This window comes from Gavia stellata, chromosome 26 (assembly GCF_030936135.1).
Source record: "Gavia stellata isolate bGavSte3 chromosome 26, bGavSte3.hap2, whole genome shotgun sequence".
Classification (NCBI taxonomy): Eukaryota; Metazoa; Chordata; class Aves; order Gaviiformes; family Gaviidae; genus Gavia; species Gavia stellata.
In genome coordinates, this window is record NC_082619.1 from 4361543 (window position 1) to 4385987 (window position 24445).

General features: G+C 48.1%; 1 protein-coding gene across 1 annotated transcript; it reads right to left on the bottom strand.

Annotated features, from left to right (window-relative positions):
- Nucleotides 1-9002: 9002 nt before the first annotated feature.
- BSX (brain specific homeobox) lies at nucleotides 9003-10879 on the bottom strand. The gene is made up of 3 exons (XM_059829785.1): nucleotides 10615-10879; nucleotides 9406-9602; nucleotides 9003-9248 (listed from the first exon to the last, which is right to left on the bottom strand). Exons 1-3 carry the CDS (start codon nucleotides 10877-10879, stop codon nucleotides 9003-9005), a joined length of 708 nt encoding a protein of 235 aa, XP_059685768.1.
- Between the last annotated feature and the right edge of the window lie 13566 nt (nucleotides 10880-24445).

Consider the following 24445-nt stretch of genomic DNA (forward strand, 5'->3'; position numbering starts at 1 on the left):
GTGTTTTGAAATTATGAAGGATATCTTCAAGGCAAAAATGTCTGAACTATTTAATTATGAGCTATGGCCATCACATATTGATTTACTGTTCCATTGAAATATAAAGTGGCGTAAGTTTAATCATTGTTAAATTTTAGAATCAGTTCTACTATACCTAATTTTAAAAAATGTAAACAGTTGCATATGTAGCGTTTTAAATATGGTCATCTCTGTTGTTGTTCTTCTTTGAAATCAACTGATCTACCAGTTGCATCTTTCAGACTAATCAGCTGTTGGCTTGTCACAGCTGGATCATTTTTAGACATGCCAAACATATGGGCATATCTACAAAACATTAAAAAAACCCATCAGTTTCACTTGATGTTCCTAATACCAGCGATGTTTCTCTTTTTGAAGTGCAGAGGAGACTTTGGCAGACTGTCCATAAATAAAGCCAAAAAAATTCATTGCTGGTAAGAAAGAGAACAAAAATGTGCACCAAATATAGCAGTTGGTAATGATACAATACCAATTATTCAGATGTTACTCTGTTGTCTGTTAGTGAATAGTTGTCACATCAAGACCAAAATTGTGGAGCTTCATCTGGGACAAGAAAATTCAGAACAAGTACTGACTTATCATGCAGACAATCTGTTATTAGCCAGAAGCAGTTGGAAAATATATTGAGTAACTAAGGATAATTGAGAGCTACATGTTTGAAAGGAAACAGCTTTTAACAGATTAGAGCTATAAACACAACAACAAACAGATGGGTTTCTTATGATGGTTCTGTTTCTTTAACTTAGTAAATTACGAATTAAGTCAACATATGAAATGTGATTAGAACACACAGCAAGGGAATTTTGAAGAAAACACACTAAAATCTCTTATAAAAATAGGCTAGTTAAAAGGAAAAAACAAAACCAACCTCCTTGTGATTTTGTGTAATTGCTTTATCCAATTTATTAGGTCCCCTTTTGAATGGGAGGAGAGAGAGAATTAGTCTTTGGGCAAAAAAGAGTGTTTGAGTCTCCTTGAAGGAGGCTGACAATGGAAAGGTAAGGTGGGGAATAAAAGAGAGAATATCTTTGAAATGGCTTTCTCTTTTTCTAGATGCACCTTTTGGTAAATGTAGAAATGTATAAGACTTAACATGTTTCTGGGTTAACATTTCATTAGCTGGATGTCTCACAGGAAAGATAATTTTCCAGTAGGTGTACAGTGAAGTCAAGGCATTGGAGGTATGACATGTATTGCTGGAAAAGTCCTATACCTTTCATTTTATAGAGTCCTGGGTGAGTTTGACCTAGATCCTACAGTCCTCAGGATGCCTCAGTCCTCCTGAAAGTGGGTTAGTTGTCAAAATCCACCCTGCAGGATCTCCAGCCAGGCTCCCAACCTAATACAGGAAAAATTGGTCATCATACCACATCTCTCCATCATGGAGAAAGAACATGTTCCTTGCTTTAAAGCCCTCCTGACCCACCTGAGAGATAGGAAGCTCTCCACCCTGTTGTGGTTGCTTCCCACCACACGTGCTGAATTAGACTGTTAGACTTCGCAGGCAGAAGTTTGTGACATAAATGATCTTTGAGGGAAACTTGGTGGAAGAAGTGTCTTCCAATGTGGGGAATGGGGGTCAGGTTGCAGGGGAAATGCTTTGCGTATCAAAGTGCAGCAGTGGACATCTTCAAATGTCCGCTGCAACTTCAGGAACAGGACCATCCTCTGCCTCAGCCTCCTTTCTCCTCGCCTTTGGGAACTGCATTTGCCCCGTCTTTGTAGAATGTGCGTGCCGGTGGTATGACCCATCGAGCTAGGCTGGGTAAATGTTTCCATGCTCTGCCAGTTGCTGCTTTTCTACTTTTATTTTTAAACCGAATGGTAACACTTTGAAGCGTTTCTGATTAGGGAACCTCAACTTGTTGTTTCTGCTTAAAAGTGATAATCCCCCCTTAATACAAACCTCAAGTACCTATTTTAATGAAACCTTCAGATGAATATCAAAGAGCTATTTACTCGTATCTAATATTTTAATTAGATTATATTCTCAATTTAACCCATTAAACCCCTTTGATGATCTCCATGTTTAGTGTTTAGCCCCAGATGCTGGAGGTAATGAATATTGGACCTTTGATTTAATGAGAACTTCTGCCTTTCCAGCCTGACTCCCTTTGTATCCCCCCTTTTTTATTTTCTGAGCTATAGAATTCAGTTAATTGAAGAAGTCTCTTACCACCACACATTAAGGAACCTAAATTAGCATCCCTTTTCTGATTAGAAAATGCAAGCAGACATTTTCTCTTTGATCTGAGGATTGAGTTGAAGTAGGCAACAGCCCCCTGAAAATGAGCTGATGGCCTTATTATTTGGCTGACATGCAGATGCGTCCATGTGGTGCAAAATGCTTAATGTCTTAATTGATCACCTTCCTCCCTATCTGTCATCCTACTACCTTTTAGAGCTCCCATAAATTAGGGTGATCCTTCTGGGTGGGTGGTGTGTTTTGTTTGGGTTTTTTTTAATAAAACAATGAACTTATAGGTAACACTTAAATACTAAGCCCATGCTAAACTAGAAGCCATGTACACTTACATGATGCTGCATCTTGGCGGGGGGGGGATAGATTTTTTTTTTTAAAAAACACTGATCATGATCATCTCACAAACCATTTGGAAAGGACTGTTTTGTTTTGGGTGTTTTTTTCCTCGCAGAAAAAGACATTATTTGCAGCTTACATGGAAAGAAAATCTTTTGATCTACCTCAATACTAATGCAAATTTTTCCTGCACCTAACAGATACGGTGGCACAAAAAGGGACCATACAAGTAAATGATGAGCATCCATCTGCTTAAAAGCAAAGGCCAAAACTTAATGTCTTTCAAATTAGGAAGGCAAGGAATTTAAATAAGAAATAGGCCTTGAATTTTGCATTAAGTATTCAGGGAGATATTGAGCTGGAGTAGAACCTGCCTGCCATAGTCCCATGTCTCCAGCACAGCTATCACAGAGCGCAGTGTCACTCACCGTGAGCACAGGCTGCCTTCGCAGGGACAGAAATGTATTTGTGTACGCCACCCAGTAGAACACTTCTTAACATTTACTTGGTGGGCCCTTTCCAGTGTCACCATTTCTTAATGTTTTAGATTCAGGAAGTGTAGAAGCTGAGACCACCTTCAGTGATCGACGACCTGGGGTCAGTTCTACTTAGGAGCGGTGCTGCTGCAATAACATCACCATCACGTTTCTTTCGAAGGTAACTGAAGTCGGCTTCCCACCACCATCTCACAAAAAGTATGAACAGCTGGCTCAGAGGCTGCTGGCTCTGACAGAAACATACTGTTTTATCAGTTAAAAACATTAAATAAGGCACAGCCTAAAAGCTATGTTCCAGCATTACACCTCTAAAGACAAACTGTCAAAGGTAAGGATTGTAAACCAGATGAGAATATGTCTAACTCCTGCAGTCACTGAGTACTTCAAATAGGCATGAAAAAGCTATAATGTCCAAACACCCCACAAGCCCATCATTTGATCATTATCATCTCCCGTTAGGGATCAATTCTACAGTATATTGTAATAGCACAAAGAATATGCCTTTTTTTTTTTTATTTTGCATGTTGCCCAAACCTGAGTGCTCTCTGCGTGAGAATAAGCAGGCGTGTGAAGAAAGGACCAACTCTGGTGACTGCCTGCGTGGTCTGAGAAAGAGCTCTAGATGCACAAAATCACAGGGATAGGTAAAGGCAGTGAGTGAATCTCCACCGGCGACAGCTGGCAAGGGTGAGTTAAAGCAGCCTGCCTTACAGAAGAGCCTGCTTTGAACAGAAGGGATACCGAGCCAAAAACCTGGATAGAGCAGATGCTAAAGAAGCATCCAGCAGCTCAGCAAGAGCTTTGCATAATCGTGAGTGCAGAGCAGGCAGCTGCAGGTAGTACCAGAGGGCTAGTTTTCTGTGTGTCATAGGAGCGCCTAAGTGTTTGTTCCAGCAGCCACAGCAAAGCCAACAAGATACACAACACTGGACAATATTGAGTCTTTACTTTAGGAAAGCAAGTTGAGTGGTCTCAGCAACAGCTGAACAAAGTGAGTCACAAAATTTCTCAGCTTGCCTTTGCTCCTGGCATTTCAAAAACCTGTGTCATAGTTACCTCATTATTGTGAGTTAAAACCAACTTCTTCCTTGAAAGACTATCTGTAACAGGTAGAAAAGGCCCTGCAGTCCACTGTGGGATCACCCTTAAGCATACACTTTACACCTACCTGCCTTTATCACCACATGCAATGTATTGCTACTGCTGCATGAATACTGACTACGTCAGTAGCTGTAGACCCCCAAAGGCACTTCTAGCAATGGAGCTACAAGTGTTTCATCTAAGCTTATTATCCTATAGAAACAAGACAAATCCAAGGCAGAAATAAGCCACTTCTTAAGCTGAGTAAGACCATCCGAGCAGGAGTTTGCAGTTAATTAAGGTGATGCTGTTTGTTATTGCAACTAGAAGAGAGGCGGAACAAAGTCATCAGTTCAGGAGGCTACAACACTCAGGAGTTCGCAGTGCTGTAGTTGGCATCCCATCTACGGTCACCTACCCCTCCTCTGCTCCTCGGCACGGCCCACGCCTGCAGAAACTTCACTTCAGAAAACCAATGGAGAAAATTGCGCTAAGTCCATCAGCCAGCAGAGAGAAACAACGAGAGGAAGTTGAAGAAAGAATTTTACATAGTGCACACGATGCCTGGATCACTTGCTGGCCCTGGCCATAGGTTATTTACACCTTCACCAAGCAACAGCCCGTGGTGCTTTCAGGGCTGACACTACACATGTCTAACAGCAAGACTTTGCAAATGATTCACTCTGTAAGTGCCCGTACAGCCTTCATATCTGATCTGCTTTACATAGCTCCAGCCATAGAAGAAAAAAACTTGGGTTGGAACTACTTTCCAGTCCAATAAAAGTTTAAAATGTTAAGGGCAGCAAACAGGAAAATGCTCAAAGTCAAAACAGAAAGCAAAGGTTCATGGAAGGATTTTATAGACCTTTTTTTTATTTTCTTTAATGAAAACAACAACAAACATCAACCACTTAGGTCTTAAAATTAATTAACAGGAAACAATTTCATTTCAAAAAACTCACAAAAGAATTTTAATGACAATCAATACTTAAGTGGATTTCTTGAAAAATAGGAAATCTACCAAGATTTTCGATTTCCAGCAACTATTTCCTGCAAGCCATTTCCACCCCAGCATTTCCCAAACAAACATGTAAATATTAAACAAGAAAAAAGAAAAAACCAAAAAGAGAGCCAGCTCTAAACAATCTCTCCCCTACTCCTCAAGCTTCTTGGGGAGAGCAGGAAAAAGTCAGCGGTTCTCACTGAATAAGGCAGGACCCAGGAATAAAAACTCATTTCGCTTATTCTAAGAGAAAAATCTCTGAAATGAACAAAGAAAATGCCTCCCCAGCCCTTCCCTCTTCCCAGGACCCTCTCCACTCTCTGAACATGTGATAACCTCTTCCCAAAAGCTTGCCCAGACTGTCTAGAAACCGCAGCCTCCTGTCCCCAGCCCGGCCGGCATTGCTTCCCAGCCTGGAAGGAGCTGGCTGGTGAGGGAGGGGATGGCTCAGGTAGTGACTATTTCCTTCCTCTGTCTCAATCTGAGGGGGTTTTGCCCTTGTTTGCACTAAACTTTCCGGGATAAGCAGCCTGTTCCCAAAGCCCTCTCCTGTTACCTGCAAGTCTCAGCGCATAGCACTGCAGTGTCCGGGCTGGGATGGGGACTTCCCTGGGGTTGGGTGGTTCACATTCTGCGTGTATTTGTCACCGAGGTTGCTAGCGATCAGTGGCTTTGGTTTTAAACATGATTGTAATTTTAAATGTTAGCCAAGGTGCGTAGAACCGCAGAGAGGTGACGAGAGGTGGGTGTTCGTGGCTTTTTTTTCATTGGGCAGCATCAATACTTTGTGAAGAAGAAAGTTCCTGTAGGAAGGAGAGTCCCTGTGGTAGGGGAGAGGCAGCAGAGACTCGAGTGTTATTTGATTCATATTCTGACCCTTCCTCATAGACCTGGCACGTCCTGAGTGTGATAATGCTGGTGGCAGAAAGGGGAACGGGCTCTTTGTCCCCAGAGAAACCGTGGCACCTCGTTGCTAAAAGGGTCCCACGAACACGGCCCTGCCCAGCGGACTGAGGTGAGGATACCTGTGGGTTTTAGCTGCCCTGACCTCACTCGCTGTCATCTGCAGCACTGCCCCGGTTGCAGCGCAGTAAAGGTCCTGTGCTGCAGAGCCTGTTCCTGGACATACTCCCAGTGCCTGCACCCGAATCCCAGGATCCTTCCCTCCCTCGAGAACTGCCATCAGACTATAAATATCGCCAGCCCACGGGTGTGCAAATGCCCCAGATCCTGCTACTGCAACAGAGATGAGCACTGACTTTTGGGGTGTTTGGTGCAGCGGGAACGCACTTGGTTACACAGCATCCGATCACACTCCTCGATCTGTTGGGAGGGCAGAGCCCGCTGGCTGACACCACCATTTTCTTGACACCCACTGGATGCCTGGCGAAAGAGCGGTGTAAACGCACAGAGGAGGAACAAGTTGCTTTTGCATGTCCGTGCCCAAAAACTTTTGTCACTTGTGCATCTTAATCTTCTACTTTCTCCTGCCTTTTTTCTTTGTGTCCTTTCCAGCTCAGAGTATTTTTACACACCTTTGTGCTTAGCAATAAGAGAGAATGAACAATTCTTTGCACAAGTAAAAGGAATCACTCACAAATGTAAAGAAACAGGATTTTTAATATCCCTTTTCATTCAGGTGCAATTTTTTTTTAGTGATTACGTCTTTAGACTTGCTCCTAATAGTCTCTCTCACTAAACTAAAAGGATTTCTCTTGTGTTTCTCTAAATTCTTTGCTGCCCAATGCTATTACCAAAGGCAAGTCCACCCAAGCGACCGGTGTGAAGTCACTGACCCCCGCAGCAGAGTGCTGTCGGCCAGGCCGGCCCCGAGGTGGGCGTCCGTACCCCACCGCACGCTGCAGTGCGCAGCACCCGGCACCAGCAACAGCAGCGGTGGACATGGTCAGAAAAAAATTATCATGTAAGTATCAGGGTAAAGCTTCTCTTTGACATCACTTTTAATAGTTCCTAACGAAATGCGTGCTCAGGGGGAGGCTGGCAATCAGCACAGAGCAAAGCGAACAAAATACTCGGTGGGCGACTGAGTACGGACGCAGACAAACGACGGCATCGAATTGAAAGGTTTTCGAGCCGGTTTCCATCACCTCCCTGCCTACGGCTGGGTGGGTGTCGAGAGAAGGGAAGAGCCACGGAGCTGGGAGAAGCATTTCCAGCCAGCGACGTGGCAACGCGCAACGACCTGCTGTCCCCCGTGCTTGGCTTGCCGCGGTGCTTCCAATCCTGCCACGGCTTTAGGAGCAAAGTGGTTGGTTTGCCTTCCGAATTACAATTTTTAGGGAGGTGGGTGGCATTTTAGCAAAATTTGTTGATGAAAAGGGTTGTCCTGGAAGTATTTATAAACACCACGTAAAAGAAAACTAGCCATTTTCTGGACAGGTGGTTGGGTATTTTTTCCCCCCCGCAATGTGTGATCTTTATCATTTTACATGTAAAAATCATAAAGGAAAACCCACGAAAAGGAAGCAAACATGCATGTTTCAATCATCTATATTTTATATATTAAACAGGGACACCTTTTCCTTCACAAAACCGCATGTCCCGTAATCCAAAAAGCCCTGAAGGGACTAACGTCACCAGCCAAGCAATTTAACTTCCCGTTAAAAAAAACCCAAAAAAAAACAAAAATAAGGAAAATAAAAATAACCTAACGAGACACCGCCACGCCACCGGGTTGCTGGTGCAGCGGGGGCTGCACAGACAGCATCCGAGCAAGCACAGCCTCTCCTCCCTCCCGGTTTTTGCCAGGAGAGCCCCAGCCCTCCCCCGCGAGCCCCCGCCGCGCTCCCAGCGCGTTTGCCGGCCAGCAGCTCACCCCAGAGAAAAATAAAATAAAATAAAAAAAAAAATCTCAATTTACCTGGAAATTAAAACCATTTCCCCGGCGGGAAGATAAAGGCAAAGCGAGCACGGACGGTGACTGCGCTATCCGACCGCAACACGGAGCTCAGAGAGGCGTCGGGGCAGATGCAGGCGGGGGGAGAGGAGCCAAACGCCGGACCGGCTGTGGGGCTCTTTGAGGGGCACGGAAAAGTGTCCGGAAGGCGATTCACACCTGGAAGCCGTGAAGGAATCAGGCTGCCGATGCAGGTGGCTCTCCAAGCTGTAGAAAATCTCTTCTGCTCGCTGCGCTTGCCTTTGCTCCGAGCAGCCCTGGCAGCATCGAGTTATTCCCCACGCTCCCCCCTTCCCTTCCCCATACGGGAATTAAATAAAGGGCAATTCTGGTCTTACCTGTTTCTTTGCAGGCCGTTTCTACAATTAATTTGCTTTGAGTATACGCGTGTCCTGGAAGCTCTGCCCGGCGTCAGACCCGACCTCCCGCACTGGGGAGGGAGGTGGCGAGCCGCAGCCCGGCTGCGGGTGCGCTGGAAGAGCGGGGAGCCCGGGGGGGCCGGGGCGAGGGGCCCGCCCTGCGCTGCGGCAGCGACAGCCTGCTGGCACGGGGACACGTCTATTCTAAACTCGAGGAGATTTCGGGGAAGGCAGAGCAGTCCAGCACTTCGAAGGGACGGGGAAACTCAAAGGCAACTCGCCTTCTTTTGCGCTGCCCCGTCAGGCAAAGCTCGGCCGTGGGGCGATGCGGGGGGGAAGCCGGCGGTACCGCGGGGCCCCGGCCCCCCCCGGGGCATCGCTGCCTTCCCCCCGGGCCCGCCCGCCGGGGAGGGGGCTCCCCTCGCATCAACACCTCCTTCCAAAAACCGTGCCCCCCTTCCCCCCGGGCCCCGGCGGTACTCGAGGCTGGGGAGGCAGGGGCGGCCTGCGGGGCCGGGGCAGAGCCGCCCCGGGGAGGCGGGTGAGCCCGGGCCGGGCCCCGGCGCTCCTAGAGGCGGTGGGGGCCGGCGCAGAGGTCCCCCTCCTCCAGGATGTCCACCTCGTCCTCGGGGTCCTGGAGCAGGAAGGGGCCGGGGGGGCCCTTGCGGGGCTCGGCGGCGGCCGCCTCGGGCAGCTCGGGCTCGGGGGAGCTCTGCTCGCGGCTCTCCTCGCCGCCCGGCTGCTTGGGGTCGTCCTGGGTTTTCCGCAGCTGCTTTTTGTGCTTCATCCGCCGGTTCTGGAACCAGGTCTTCACCTGGGGGAGAGCGGGAGGAGGGAGGAGGAAGCAGCAAGAAACGAAAATTAAGCAAGAAGCGCGAAGCGACGGCGGGGATGCTGCACGGGCTGAGGGGTGGGGACGGGCGCCGGGCCCCTTCCCGGCGGGGGGCCGCCGGTCCCCGCCGCCCCGCTACCTGGGTCTCGGAGAGGCTGAGGGCCGTGGCCAGCTCCACCCGCTCGGGCGTGGAGAGGTAGCGCTGGATCTCAAACCTCTTCTCCAGGCCGGAGAGCTGCGAGTCGGAGAAAACGGTGCGGGCTTTGCGGCGGCGGCAGTGCTTCCCGGGCAGCTCGGCGTGAGCGTGGTGCTGGAAGAGGGCTGGCACCGGCACTCCTGGGGGGACACACGGCGGAGACCCGGGCTGCGGGGCGGGCCGGGAGCGGGGGGCCGCGCCCGCCCGGGGGGTTCGGCCCCTGCGGCGCCCGGGTGGGCTGCAGGGCTCGGGGGTGGGCTCTCCCCCCGCCTCTCCGCTCTTATCGTTACTTTTCTGGTTTATTTCGTTTTGAGGGCCTTTTATTGCTTTGGTTTCGGGGGTCTGGTTGCTCTGAAAACACGCGGCTTTGCAAAGCGCTTCGCCCCCGCTGAAGCCGCCCCAGCGAGGCCGAGGCAGCCCGGGCAGCGCCCGCAGCCTTCCCCCCGCCCGGCGAGGGAATCACAACGAAAGGGACGGGGAGAAGCCAGGGGAGCCCTGGAAAGGGCCGGCCGGGAGCAGAGCCGTCCTCCACGGCCGCCCCGCTGCACAACCTGGGCCGCCCGGCGAGAAACTTGGGAGGAGGGTCTGCTCCCAGAGCAAGGAACGGCCCCGGGGAAGGGCTGAGCGCGGAGCCCGGCCGGGCGGGGGGAGCCGGCACAGCCCCGGCCGTGCTGCTGGAGGGGGGAGAGCGAAGCCCGGACGCCGCCTGGAGGGACAACGCAAAGAAAAAGAGTTGTTGTCGGCCCAAAAATAAAAAAAAAAAATTAAAGAATAAAAATCAAAGGCAACGAGAGGGAAACCCTCACCACCTCGGGCAATCGAGCGAATGACAAGCTGCAGCGCGGTGCGCTCCGTACCCCGAAAACGAAGCCGGCGCCGCCCGGGGCTCCCCGGGGCGGGGTGGGGCAGGCGGGGCTGCCCCGCGGCGAGGGGCGCTCCGGGGGCGGCGGGCGGCCCCTGCCCGGGGGGCCGCAGCCCCGACCTCGGCGGAGGATGCCGAAAGGTGCCCCGCCGGCCCCGAGGGGCTTCTCTGCCGCTGCTGGAGCGTGGCCCGTGCGGCGCTGCGGACCCTTGTGTCCCCCCCCAAGTCCCCACCTCGACGCCTCCCGGCCACAAACCCCGCGGGTTCCTCCTGCGAGGGGCTGCGCTTACCCGAGGTGGTGAGAAAGTAGGGGTGGTGGTGGTGCTCCGGCTTGTGCAGGGCAGGGTGCGGGTGAGGCGCCAGGAGGGTCGGGGTTGGCATCAGGGGGTACCCATAGTCCAAGAGGGGGACGCGGGAGGCCAGGGAGCCGGGGAAGTGCTCGGGGGGCACCTCCCGCAGGGGCTTGGGCTTGTGCAGCAGAATATCCTCGATGAAGAAGGAGGTGGGCCGGGGCGCGGGGACGGGGTGCACGGGCGAGGTGAAGTTGAGGTTCATTTCGGTTGTCCCCCGCCTCGGGCAGCGCGGAAGGGAGCGAGCCGGGCTGAGCGCTGGCTGCCGGAGGAGAGCGGGCGGCCGGCTGCGCCTCCCGGGGCCGGAGAGAATAAATAAAAATAACGAAAAAAATAAATATGTATCAATTTTTCAAAAAATCCGGGCCAAAAATAAATAATAATAAATAATAAAAAAAAAATCCCCCAGCCAGAAATAAACCGAAAGAGCCGGGGGATGCGAGGCGGGTGGGTTTGGGCTGCGCGGGGAGATGCGCGCCTTTGAGGCGCGGTGGGAAGGGGGCTCTCGGGCGAGCCAATAGCGATCGGGCGGGCGGGGGGACGGGCCCGCCGGGCCACCCAAACCACCGCCGCGGCGCGGAGGGGGCGCGGAGGGGGCGCGGAGCCGCTCCGGAGCCGCGCAGCCTCCCCCGCGCAGCGCGGGCGCCCTCAGCCCCGGTGCGAGCGGTGGGATTGGGGCATTTTCCCAAACCTGAGTGGTTTCTCCTTTTTTTTTTTTTTTAAAAAGGGAAAAAACTGGGGGAAAAAAATTAGTGGCGCTTTCCCGACCTGTCCCACGCTCGGCTCCTAACTTGTCCCCCCGCAAGCAGCTTGTTCTTTCCGCTCGGGCTATCACCCCGTTGGGGTTTTGTTCCCAGCCGTTCCCGGCTCAGTGTTGTGCTAACACTTCTTTTTTTTTTTTTTTTCTTGGTCTTTCCTCTGTTTGTCTTTTTTTTTTTCCTCCCCCCTAATCTGTAACATTCATTTCCCCGGAGTCAATTTGGTAAAATGAGGGTGATACACCACATCATAGCCGAGATAATTTCGGTTCGCATCTCAGAAAATTGCTCTAATTATTGATGTTAAACTCAGGGAAATTAAAAGAAGGCACTTCTCCTTCATCTCCTGATTTTAAGCTCTAATTTGTTGAAATCGAGTTGTCATCACAATTCCAATCACTACCGTTAATAGTAAAAGTGTTCTAATAGAGCCAGAATTCGCGCAACCCATGCTATTAGATAATTAAGAAAGATGTTAGAAAGGCAAGTGCTAATCCTTGGGCACACGGACAGCATTTCCATCTGATCCAGCAGGTAGAACAAATTAATTACCAGAATCAATTAGTCCGAAAAGTACAGTTCTCCGCGTAAGCCATGTCTTCCATATGGATGAGCTGGTAAATGGTAAATAGATGAGGAAAAACCTTTAAAAGAATAGAAATGGCAATCGTCGGGGTTTAATGAATGCGGAACTCGGAGCGGCCGCGTTCTCCAGCCGTGCCGGCCGGCCGCCGCCGCGCACGGTCACGCGTGGCCGAGGGCACGGGCCGAGACCTCTCCCCACGGCGGGCGGGGCAGCGGATGGCGCGGGGTGTTCAGAACAACGACTCCTAACGCTTTTCAACCCCAGGTGTGGCCCCTCCATCCCCTCCACCGGCCCAAACCCCCGGGGTGGGGGGGACACGGGACCAGAGAGCTCCCCCGTCCCACCGGGAAAACCCAGGGGAGCGTTTTCCTCTCCCTACACCGGAGAAACTCCCTCTTTTTCTCCCGGAAAAAAAAGAAAGAAAGAAAGAAATTGATTCAAGAAAGCTGTTGCGGCGTCCCCTCCCGAAACGCCCGTTTCGCCACCAGCCCCGGATTTTGGCCGGGGGGGTTAAAAATACAGCAGGCTGGCAACTTTCTCCGAGGGGCAAATGAGTAAGAGAATGGATTAACGGTGATGAAACGGGTCTAACACCCGGCTTGTTAACGGAGGGAGCGCAGCCAGCGGCGTGTAAGCCGCTTGACTGGCCATTTCATCAGCTGAGATTGCTTCTCCGGGAGGGCTGGGGCTTTGCTCATCACCCGGGTGTATATATACATACATTTGAGGCAGCTCTGAAAGATTAAAGACCTGTTACTTCAGCCAGATTGGGTCACAGCTTTAGGACTCAGGCAAGAGCTCGCCTGCCTGCCAGCCACATCGAGAGGGGCTGCTTGTCACAGTCCCGCTTTATTTAGGGTACAGCTGGGGAGGGGGGAATGGGGCTGCTGTCTCCGTGTCACCTTCCAGCAACGGCAGCAAAACCCGGCCCCAAACCGGGCAGTGGCACTTCAGGCTCCGCAGCCTCTCCCTGGTGCTAATTCAGGGGCAAGAAGCAGAGGTGATAACGCCCGTCTGTGGAGAAGTCCCCTGAAAGGCAGGTAACCCCCAGGAAGGGGGGACCTCTGTGCTGCAGTCCTCACACCCAGGGATTTTTTAAATTTAACATTTCATGGCTTTTCGTGACAGGAAGGCAGTGCCAGCTGTCGGCAGGGTAACCTCTTTGCCCCACAAGCCTCTTACCTATTTTTCCCCTTTTGGCCCTCCTCTGCAGGTCCCCACGGTGATGGGGACCCAGCAGTACAGATCTCATCCCGGGACCCCCAAACACTCCCAGCCCCGACTGCACCCCCAGCCCTCCCTGAGGAGCAGCCCCCGGATCACAGATTAGCCCTTTTTTCTGGCTGGCCAGACGTACGTGCACAAGCAGATATTGTTACTTATTTTTGCATACGCACACAATTCTACTTGCTGCCAAATTCACGGGTGAGTCGGATCTCCAAAGAGACCCTCTGTGGCCTCCTCTCAACAGAGCAGGGTCCCCTGTTGAGGTGGTCCCACAGCTTTTCCCCAGATTTGGCAGAACCTGCCCCAAACCTGGGGAGAAGCTGAGGTCTCGCTGGGCTGAGTGACACATCTAGGAGAGAAAATGAGAGCGACTGGGGTCAGTGCAAGGTAGGGAGAAGCAGCAGGTTTGGCTGTTCTACTCACTGTGTGTTTCCCTTCCCATGGGGGGACCAGAATGCCCCTCAACGCTGCGCTCTTGCATCCTCCCCTGAACACCTTACAGGACTGCCTGACATCTCAGCCTGCAACCCCAGACGATTCAGTCCTCCTCCAGAGGCACGCATCTGTGAACCCAGGTAGCCACACCACTGTGGAGTTGGTTTGTTGTTTCTTCAATAAAATAAAATAAAATTAAATTATTTCTACAGGCTCAAAGAGCTTTATAAACTTTGCTGGTAGCGATGCACGCATATCCCCCCCATATATGTATACACACACACCCCCTTTCATGATCTAATAACATACATAATACACATGTGCTTTGCTTACATAAACACCAGTTGTCATTACTTGCAGACTTAAGATCATTTGAAGGTACTATGGGGAAATTTTGCCCAAGGAAAAGAGAAATTTATTTGACTTAAAACATAAAGGGTCATTTAAAAGGTCAGTGCAGCTACATTGATGTTACTAGCTTTATTTCCGTGTGTTGCATTAGGGATAAATTTGGTGCAGTTTAAAAATACATGCACTTACCTCCCCGTGGCTCTTGAAGAGGTAAGGTAGCTTGGGAGCCCAGCCTTTTCATGCCTTTCAAGACAAATCCACTCAAAAAGGAAGGGTTAAATTAAAAACAGACAGCCTTGATATGATCAAAATGGGAGCCTGGCTGCAGGAAAGAGGTCTGAAGAGCTCAGTTTGAGTAGCCACACATGTAATGTAGAGAGAGGTCTTTTGAACACAAGCATGGCTTAATGGAGAATGTTCCATGCGTGATGCTTCAGGCAAAACCGCTCCTCACCCCGAAGGAGCGGGGTGCCTCTGCCCGGAGGCTCGCTGGGTGCTGCTGGCGAGAGGCTAAAACATTTCTATGCTTCACTGCAGCTGCTTTCCCCATCCACATCCCGTCTGCCTTTGCCTATCTCTACCCTGTCTCCGCAGGTCTCCAAGACCTGTCTCACCTGGCACCCAACCCTGCCTCCTACCACCCGGCAGACTCGCCGTGGAAAATCGTGGCTCCCAGGAGCGGTGACACTGTGCGGGTGGGGAGAGATTTTATAAATTCAGCTTAACTGACATGACATAAAGGCAGCGATGGGAAGTCCCTTCAGTGCTAAGTTGGGTCTGCGCTGAGCTAGGTCTGCACTAGAAGCTTTTACTGGCATATCAGTGTTGCCACAGATAATATTTTAATGTTGGCCACACTCTAGTATGCCTTGACACCAGCTCAAGTTCGAGGAGAGCTCGGTGGAACGGCTTTGAGGTCCAGTGCTGCCTAAAACAACAGGACCCAGCAGGTTGTCTCAGGACGGATAGCGCGAGCGACAGGGCTGAGAGAGGGTGGGAGGGGAAGGAAAGAGTCAGAGACGAGTTTACCTCCTTACTGAGGTTGGTGGCAGCACCAGGAGAAGATCCAGCCGGGCCTTCCAAGGCTTGTAACTGCCACCCCTTGGCTTTTGCCGCCTCGAGAATACGGCGTCCTGCAGCCCATGGGCTGGCACTCTCCTTCATCTGTAGCTGAGAGGAAGAGAAGACAACAGAATGAGAAATAAAGAAGTAATCAGCCTGTTAATTTTACTCCAAGACAATAAACACTCAGGTTAAAAGCTGGGTCGGTTTTATTCTAACAGAATCACTGACTTTACCCACAAACATCACAGTAATTTCAGGGCTACAATTCTCGGTAAAAAGCACTGGGGGGGGTGGAAGTGTTGCTGATGTGAGGGGACCACATTAAGAAGTGATTGAGACAGGAAGGTGCTTCTGAGGCTTGTATCACTACCAGTAACTACAAGAATTTTGGGGATAAAAAGAGATATGGCATCAATGACAGGCAAAATAAAATTTAAAGAGTAAAAGCTTAGACTGTAGCTTCCTTACACGGCTCCCAAGCCCAGCTATCTATGCCTGGGCTCAGGGGTTCCATTCCTAAATCCAGAATTTTACCCCTGTACTGAAAATTTGCCTCATTAGCTGGTAATCCTGAGCATTTTCTGAAGGCAAGGTACTTAGAAAAAGAGAATGAAAGTATTAACAACGACAGATTTGGTCTAAACGCTTCGCCTAAAATAGTGACTCCTATTAACTAAGACCTAGGATCTTTTTAATTATCTAATATTGTATTCAACTTCAGCAGGGTTATCTGTACTGTTCCAAAACACAGCAAGATTACGGCTTCTTTCTTTCTTTCTTTCTTTCTTTTTGGAACGAGTCAGAAATTGGAAGGGAGGCTTAGAAGTTTCCCTGGGACCTGCCTTCAATTAGTCTTCTCTTAATTCGGTTACATATCAATTCCTCCTCATCGTGTGACCAACCCGTGGGCATTGCTTACTCCCTTGAGGCGAAGGTGATTATTTCACCCAAGACCATCTGTACTTTGGGATCTTGGCTAATCCTTTGCTCTCAAAAAATCCATTCTTGCTGCTGTAGTCACTCCTCTGCTGTCGCCTTTAGCACATTAATGCTTATTCGTTTTCTTTCCTTCCAGCTGTGTAACAATCATCTGCACAACTCAACATTTTGATTCACTTTTTTGTGCTAATGACGCAGAACCTCCCTTGTTTCCCTAATTTCATGACGTATGAACCTTGTACGTCCTTGCTTTTAACCTTCGGGGCAGGATAATCCTCCTTTTCCCTTTCTTATCCATTCAACCTTTATTTCACTCCCATTGTTTTTCTACTGTTCTTGGTGGTTTTCCTCTGATTATTTGCCATACTCTTTCTGTAGCTCCAGGTTCCTCATGAAAACCTCGTATGCCTTTTCTGCTTAGAGGAATGCTTTGAATATATAAACCCCGAGTCTGATCTCAGGCTGGCGTAAGTCAGGAGTAACTTATGTAAAAACCAATGGAGCATATAAATCTAAATGACACAAATACTTTGATTCTTTTCAATTCCGCTCTTTACTTTCCAACTTTGAAGTGTCTCATTTTGAAGCCTTAAAAATAAAAAGCACACAAATGATGCACTGCGAGGTCAGAGGAAGCTACCTCCTGAATCCCACGAGCCAGTTTCACCCAGTAACTCCCGTATCAAACTCAGAAAAAACATCCAACCTAGGTAGCCTGTGGAATAAGAATACCAGTTTTCTAACTCTTTATGTTTGATACATCACAACGTATACACGGGAAATCCCTGTGTATAAATAGGGTGAGTGATTAGCTCTCTCTTATCTCTAGATCTCCAGCAAGCATCTCCATTCTTCTGTATTTATATTTTGACTAGCTCCACTGAAAATCTGTGATTATTTACAAACTCTACACTCAGCTTTTGTAAACACGATTCAGCCTTCAGTTAAAAGGTCAATCTCTACTAGAGAGTAGATTTTATAAATCACTTAGGACAAGCCTCAACACACTGGCTTAGTTTTTCCTCCTAGTTTAAATACACAAATTGTTATGCCATCTTACGCTGAGATACGAGATGTCCACAAATGTCGCGTCTTACGTACATCTCTCACACTGCGTGTGTCACGTGCACAGCGACGGTCCCAAACTGATGCTGTCTCAGCCGATTGTTTTGTTAAAAGAAAAGGAATCATTCTTTATTGAAAGATAATTAAACCTTTTTCTTTCATGTTTGCTCCAAACAGACTGCAAAACTAGTTGGACCTAGTTTACAAAAAAGATAACCTTTTTGATGATCAAAGGAAGAGATTGGTTCCATTACTTGCATTAGTCAGAGTTGTCTGTGCTGTGGCCTTCAGAATAAAGGGAGAAATGTACTTTAGAAAGATCTGAGTAACACACTTTACTCAAAACATTTTTGTATTATATTGCTTCTTGACTGTTTCAGCTTGCTCTGTATCTGTGCACTTTATTTTAAGCACTCCAGAAGTGGATGACAGGTCTGGGGGAAAAAAAGATAGAATCTAGTCAGCATCTCGCAAATGCATCTTCAAATAATGCTTTAAAACTGGAAATTACAGCTTGAAATGGTATTTTGTACGTTTCCAAGGACGAGGTATTCAAATGGCGATATGATGTAATATAATATTGTCTAGTGTTAAAAACACTTTCTCGCATTTCTCAATATTATTTTTAAATGGAAATATTAAAATGCTCTAGGTCATCTGAAACAAGTAATGATGCAGGCGGATGCCTCATAGTAAATTAGTAAGATAATGTTTGCATGATTTTGCCATGCTTCAAAAAATAAACTCAATTTATTTAGTTCTGCAATATTAGATTCAGTCCAGCTATTCTTCACTCTTTCTGATATTTTACTTTAATATGATTTCCTGCTAAAAAAAACGAAGCTTGTACATCCCTCTCTAACTCTCCTCTTTCCCCTTAACCACGGTAAGGTTGTAATGGAGCAGCCAATTTCAGTCAAATTAGTCGGACAATTAGCAGTCTCAAACATACACTTCCCCAAAATGTTCCCTAAGTAAGAGGCTGAACAGAAGGCAGTAGCTTCATTATCGCAGTCTGAGCCTGATCGGCGAGGCTGGAGGAACCACGCAGGCTCTCGGTCCCTGACCCCTCGCTCCCCCAAAACCCGACTGCCTCTTTTGGGTCTGGTGTAGCAAAAGCAAATGCACAAAAACGAGATACTACGGGGATTATAACCGTTTCAGCAACAGGTGAGAGAAATCCAACTGACTTAAAAGCTGACCATAGTTTCTAATGTTGCAAAAAATAAGCAATCCCCTCCCCGCCATTCCCCGCTGCCGAAACGCGGGCACCTAGCACAGCTAACAGGATCCCTCTTCAGCTCCTGGAGAACGGGCGGCTCCTCTGGGGGATAGGGGCTGTATGGCCAGGGCCTCTCCAGGCAATAGGACGGCGCTATAGGATCAGCTTTAATTATTCATTAAAGTCTATAGGTGTTTCTAGGGGGAATGGTAACTTTCCGACAAATGTAACTGGACTACAGGATCAGTTTTGCGTCTTGGATGCGTGCTGAAGAATTCTGTATAGGGGCTAAACACATTCTGGATAACAAAAAGACTTACGTGTTACAAGTTTTTCAAGTCTTCCCCAATTTGAAGAAAAATCATCACATACAGAGTCTGGCATTTTTTTTTAGAACAGAAGCGTCATGGAAAAATGCGCAGACTTAGAAACACGCTATGATTTCTTACTTGCGGGACACACGAATTTGATATTCTTTTTTGTCTTGATTTAGCTTCCACCCAGCTAGTATTTTTAATAATGAGTTATGGGGTTTCCGATTTCATAAATATGTTATCTTCTCTTCGAAGCTAATGTTAGAAGCGATCAATGCAACGCAATCACCAGGTTCACCAACGCAAAGCAAGTGTTTGTTCCCTGCCAAAATCTGCTTTTGTTTTCTTTTGGCTTCGGGGTGATCAAGAATTGGCATTCAACAGCCTACAGCCGTCTTTGCAAATTAGTTTGCCATTTGTTATTATACATGGAAAATTAAACCTAAACGTCCAACAGGTCAAGAGCCATAAGCTTGAACGGAGGAAAACAGCAGCACAATTATGGGAGACAACATATCATACAAAACGTCCTCAAAGCCAAGGGGGTATTTTAGAATATTATAAGCTTGTGCATCTTTCTAACAGGGTCCCAAATAAGAGACGTGTGTGCACGCTTGTGTGTCTGCTTGTCTGTGCATTTCTGTCCAACTGAGATCAGTACTTGAGTCTCAAAATAAGTACAAAAAGGAGAATTTTCTGGTTTGTATCCTCTGGCAAATGCAATTTCTCTCCCAACACGCATTAAATTCATTTAGCCTAGTGCATTTTTAATAGACATTATTCATCTATTACCTTAATGAGCTTGTGGTGAAAGCATATTGCCTCCCAATTTTAACAAAAGCAGTCTAATATTGCTGCAGCTTTTTCCCCTTTTGCCTTCTAAGGCAGCAGCACAGAGGGGGGAAGAAAAAAACTATAGAGACAGATAAGGTTTTTATTCTGTGTCACAACACTACATTAAGAATAAAACCTTCCACTTAAACACTTAAATGAAAACATCGAGAAACTAATTTACCATTTGTAACCACATGATTTAAGTAGGAGCAGCTTTAATTTTCTTCCCATTTTCCTCATATTCAATGTGAGCCCACATTAGATTTCACTGGCTCAAATCACAACACTTAAAGCCACTTTCATTTTCTTTTTGATTAAATAATTGAAATTCCTGTCACTGCCTGCACTTTACTAGCACACAAATTTTATGTGTAAAGATAAATACTCTTTCTTTCTCCCTTCCCTGGCTGTAGGCTTTTTTTTTTCCCCCCTTTTTTTTTTTTTTTTGGTTTAATCTTAAAAGCAGGCAAGGTTTAGTTTATTGATGGTTCCATAAAATGGATCACTACTCCATTCACCTATTTCGTGGAATTATACCGCTCCCATTAAGTGATTGTTTGGAGAAATTATGGAAAGCCATCTTCTCTAATTTAGCTGTCATCGTTGTAAGGTTATTGCTATCCAATCCTAAAAGGACAGGAAGCCTAGTTACTCATGTGCTGTTCTCTCTCCCACACACACATCCATTAATGCCTGAAGCCTTGATTTTTATTTAAGTATTTGTTTCAATTAGGGTAACAAGTTTTATTAATGCTCCCTAATAAGTTACTCTGACAAAATTCAAGACACTTTCCAGCGCAGCTCAGTGAATGGCCCAGTCAATATGCAGCATCAATTGGCAGTGCCTGTAATGAGCAGTGGGCTCAAGCGCGACTTCCAGCTCAAGGGAGAAACACCTGCAAGACTCACCCACCTCGGCCGCTTCGAACACGTCTTGCAGAGCTGTAGCAAAGCCCATTTCCATTTCTTTTGCTTTTCACCTTAAGCCCTGGGAGAGAATTGGCACCCTTGAAAATGCACCTCTAACGCATCCTACCTGCCAGGGAGCAGGCTGAAGGGCCGCTGGCAGCTTGCTGTCTTCGTCCCGCTGGTCTTGGGCCATGAGGGTGGGCAGTTGTCACGTCCCCAGGGGACAGGGAGGGTGGAGGTGCTCGAGCAAGGCAGTTTCACGAAACCTGGGCTTTGTCGTAATTTCTGGCTTAGACTTTGGAGCAAGTGTGACCCTGCACAAGCTGCTTTGGTCTGGGTCCTCCGAAGGATGGAAGGGTCAAACTCTTAGTAACGGGATTTAGATTTGCATGCTTTGGTGTTTCTGTGCTTCGGTTCCTTATATAAGAAGCAGGGATCATAGAGCCCTCTTGCTTTTTTATTTACGGCGACTGTAAGCCGTTCAAAGGGCTCTCTTGGTACCGGCTGCAGCGGGATCCTGATGAGTCCAGGAGTAAGAGCCTCCTACGACCCACCAGCAGTGGTGGATATCACGGGTGCTCTGTACTTTTCAGCATCAGCCTCACGATTTAGCTCTTAACACTTTTTCATGACTACTAACTGCAGGAGATGCGACTCAAAATAGTAGGTGTTGCCCAAAAAGCACAGCAAAAGACCTACAAAAGACATTGAAGTGAATTTAGAGAGACTCTGGAGCCCCTGTTACCTCCTTTACCCAAGTTACAAAGGCTTGTATAAATCTTCATGTGTCCCCCTTCGCGGGCTGATGGAAGCAAACAGAGGAGACAGATCCCGGCTGGATCCACGCTGAGTCCTGCTGTTTTAACCTGCTTTCCTAAGGCGTCAGGTTTCCCTGATCGGGAGGTATTGCAGGGACATGAAGGATGCAGGAGAGGAGCGAGGCTATTGGCATGATGAGGGACAGGGGATATAGACATAAACTGATACGGAAACAGACTTCCATGAACAACCAGCTTCCCTAAGAAACACGCATTACGTTTCCCAGCAAGAAGCGTTTTGCCATTGCACTGCTATGAGTTCTCTCCTAATCTGACACTTTGATTTTTCCTGGGCGATGCTTACAAAGTGTAGAAGCCCTTATGGCATCACGCAGGAGAAGTAGCTACCGGGAGGGGTCATGGGGTGCAGGAAGATTTCTGCTTCTTCTGCAGCAGCACAAACAAGAAGGGCAACGTGTGTTGCCTCTAGAGTGAGCTTTTCACTGATGTGAAATAATACAGACAACCGTGGCCTGAAATGGCAACGGGCAATGTGGATGTACCCGTGCCACCCAGCCGAGCACAACACGAGCTCTCACCTCCAAGAACAAGGGTCTCTCTGCAGCAGTTGTAAATGAAGACAGAAATTAGAGTGCGAGTCTAAATCAAGCCAGATTAAAAGACTGGCAAAGATTAGGGCAATAAAACTGCTCAGATGATACTCCAGCCCATACAAATAGCTTTGTATTAAGTAGGACTGGCAGCCAACTCGAGAGGTCCCCTAGTCCACCTCCCTGCCCCAAACATGCCCTGCACTTCCTACCTGGGAAGGGACGGCTCCGACAGCCTGGCTGCTGGATTCCCCTCCGATTCCTGCTCCCATAATCACCGTGGTTTTTAGATGCACTGTATCAGCAATGCCAACCTAATCAGAAGTTTCATTCCTCAGCAGACAGCAACACCTTCCTATTTTCTTAGAAGGAAAAGTCAGGATATTTTCACAGTTCCCACAGAAGAGCACTGTCTTCCTGCTGACCTCGCACCCCCACCAAAGCAGTGATGGCTTTGAATTCTGTATAGAGTTCTTTGAGAAAAAGTTTGTGAGCTTTGAAGGGTGTCAAGGTTTTCTAACTCTGTCTGCTGAGCTAGTGAAAGATACTGCCTTTCACTACCAACCTGGCCAAGCTCGTCTCATACACCGTCAGGAACAATGAGAACGGTGACTTTTATTTTCGTATAACACGTCAGCCCCTTCCACACAATTTAGAAGCCTTCCTGACAGTGTTGAATAATTTTCTAATGGGGGGAAAAAAAAACCTACAAAAACAAACTCCAGAGGAAAATTTGGCACCAGCATTTGCAAATAAGTTAGGTCTAGAAGTTAGGGACCTTTCTGTGAATAAGGCAATGCAATAGGTCAGCCACAGCTTTTAATTCTGAAAGGAGGTCCAAGAAACAGAAGAAAAACATCTTTGTGATTGCTCCCCCTTTCCCTCTGACTATTCACCCTAGAGGACATTGTTAACATATAATAACTGGGCATGTCAGAATCAATTAGGCAACTCATAATAAAGCAGATGCTGCTATTGTGAAGACGATGCAGTGGAAGTATGGGTATAGGGAGCCCTCAGCGCAGGCCGGGCTAAGCAGATATGATGCTAATTGAATTCTTGCTGGCAATTTTTCACCCCTAAATGAACAAGAAAGAGAGGAATCTTAGAGTCTCATCTGTTTAGCTTGTGAACAGGAAAATGTTTTCAAGCCCAGTAAATGAGCAACCTAATCCACAGGGATGTTAGCAGGAGGGGTTTCTCGAAAAAAAGCAACGCCCCAAAAGCCGGATATGTTGCACAGGAGTTGTGCCCTGTTCCCACAACACCAGCAGTGATCGGGGAGTTGGTTATTTTATTTAACCTTAAGGAAACCGAGCATTTCTGCAGTTTTTCCTTCTCCGGAGGCTGGAGATCCCACACGAGGCAGCGAGAGGGCATCGGCACACCAGCCCGCCACTTGCACCAAGGCACTTTCAGAGCTTTAAGGAGGCTCTGACGGCACAAATACTTCAAACGCGAACAGAAGAAGGACTTAATTGGACCCTGGGCACCCAAATTACTGCTCTTCGTGCCCCTGTACTGCTAAACCCGCACCCAGAAACCTGCCTCTTAAAACTTGCCAATTCTCTCCCCTTTTCCTTTGTAATCCTGCTAGGAAGGGGGAAACTCAGCTTCAAGCCCTGGTCTTTAAACCTGCTCGGATGCCCCTGACCGCCGAGCAGGTGGAGGTACTGTTGGGCAGGAAAGCTGGGGTGCCCGGGGACCCCAGGCTCTCCTCGACAGTGCTCAGCCCCCCGCGAGCCCAGGACAGAGAAAGGAGACCTTTCCCTGGAGGTTTAGACCCAGTTTGAAAGTTAAGCCTCACTAAACTGAAGGTGAGGACTCCCAGATTTTTAGGTGGACTGAAACCTAAATTCCAGGGTTAAACCTGCTGGGTATTATTTTTCGGCGAACAGTCTTGCTTTTTATTACTACTGGCACAAAAGAAGTGATTTCTCCACCTCATAGTTATCAACGAGTAATTAAGTCTTTTCTAGTAACCCTCTGCCAAGAAGGCCTTTTAAATTAAAATATTTTCCATTTGATTTTGTTAGCTGCTAAATGAAGATCGGGAAAAATACGCTAATTACAGCTATCCTAATTAAGCTCCTACAATAACCTATAATTACACCCATACTTATCACCTTTGTGCTGGACACTTTAACCTGTTGTGGTTTGCAATTAGCATCTCTGCACCGAGGGCTGTGAGCGAACGTCTTCTCTTCCCCAGTCCGGCTTGAGTTTTGATTGGAAGTGTGGAAACAAACTCTCTGTTTGTGAAACTGTAATTGGGGTAATTTATGAGGCTTTCTTATTAGCAGCAAACCTAGCTGAGAGAGCTGGGCTGGGTTTTAGCACGCTGGGTGACTCGGAGTGTATTTTATGAAAGAGGAATTGTGACATTACTGCTGAGCAGCACAGACGTGGCCTTTTTGGAGGAGAAGGAAGCGGCAGAGTTTGGTCTCGGATTAATACTTGTGCCTCTGGCTGACCCGCGCTCAGAGCGTTAGCAAGTCACTGCTTGCATTTAGGGGTGAAAAATCTCCTTGTGCCTCAGTTTCCCCACCCATAGAAAGGAGGTAGGCCAGTGATTCAGGGGGCTGAGGCATCACCCACACAGCACCCCTGCTTCACCCCACTTTGCCCCATCTCCACAGCCTGGCACCTCCGGTTATCCGCAGCAAGGGTGAGCCTGCACCGCACTGACGGCGAGCT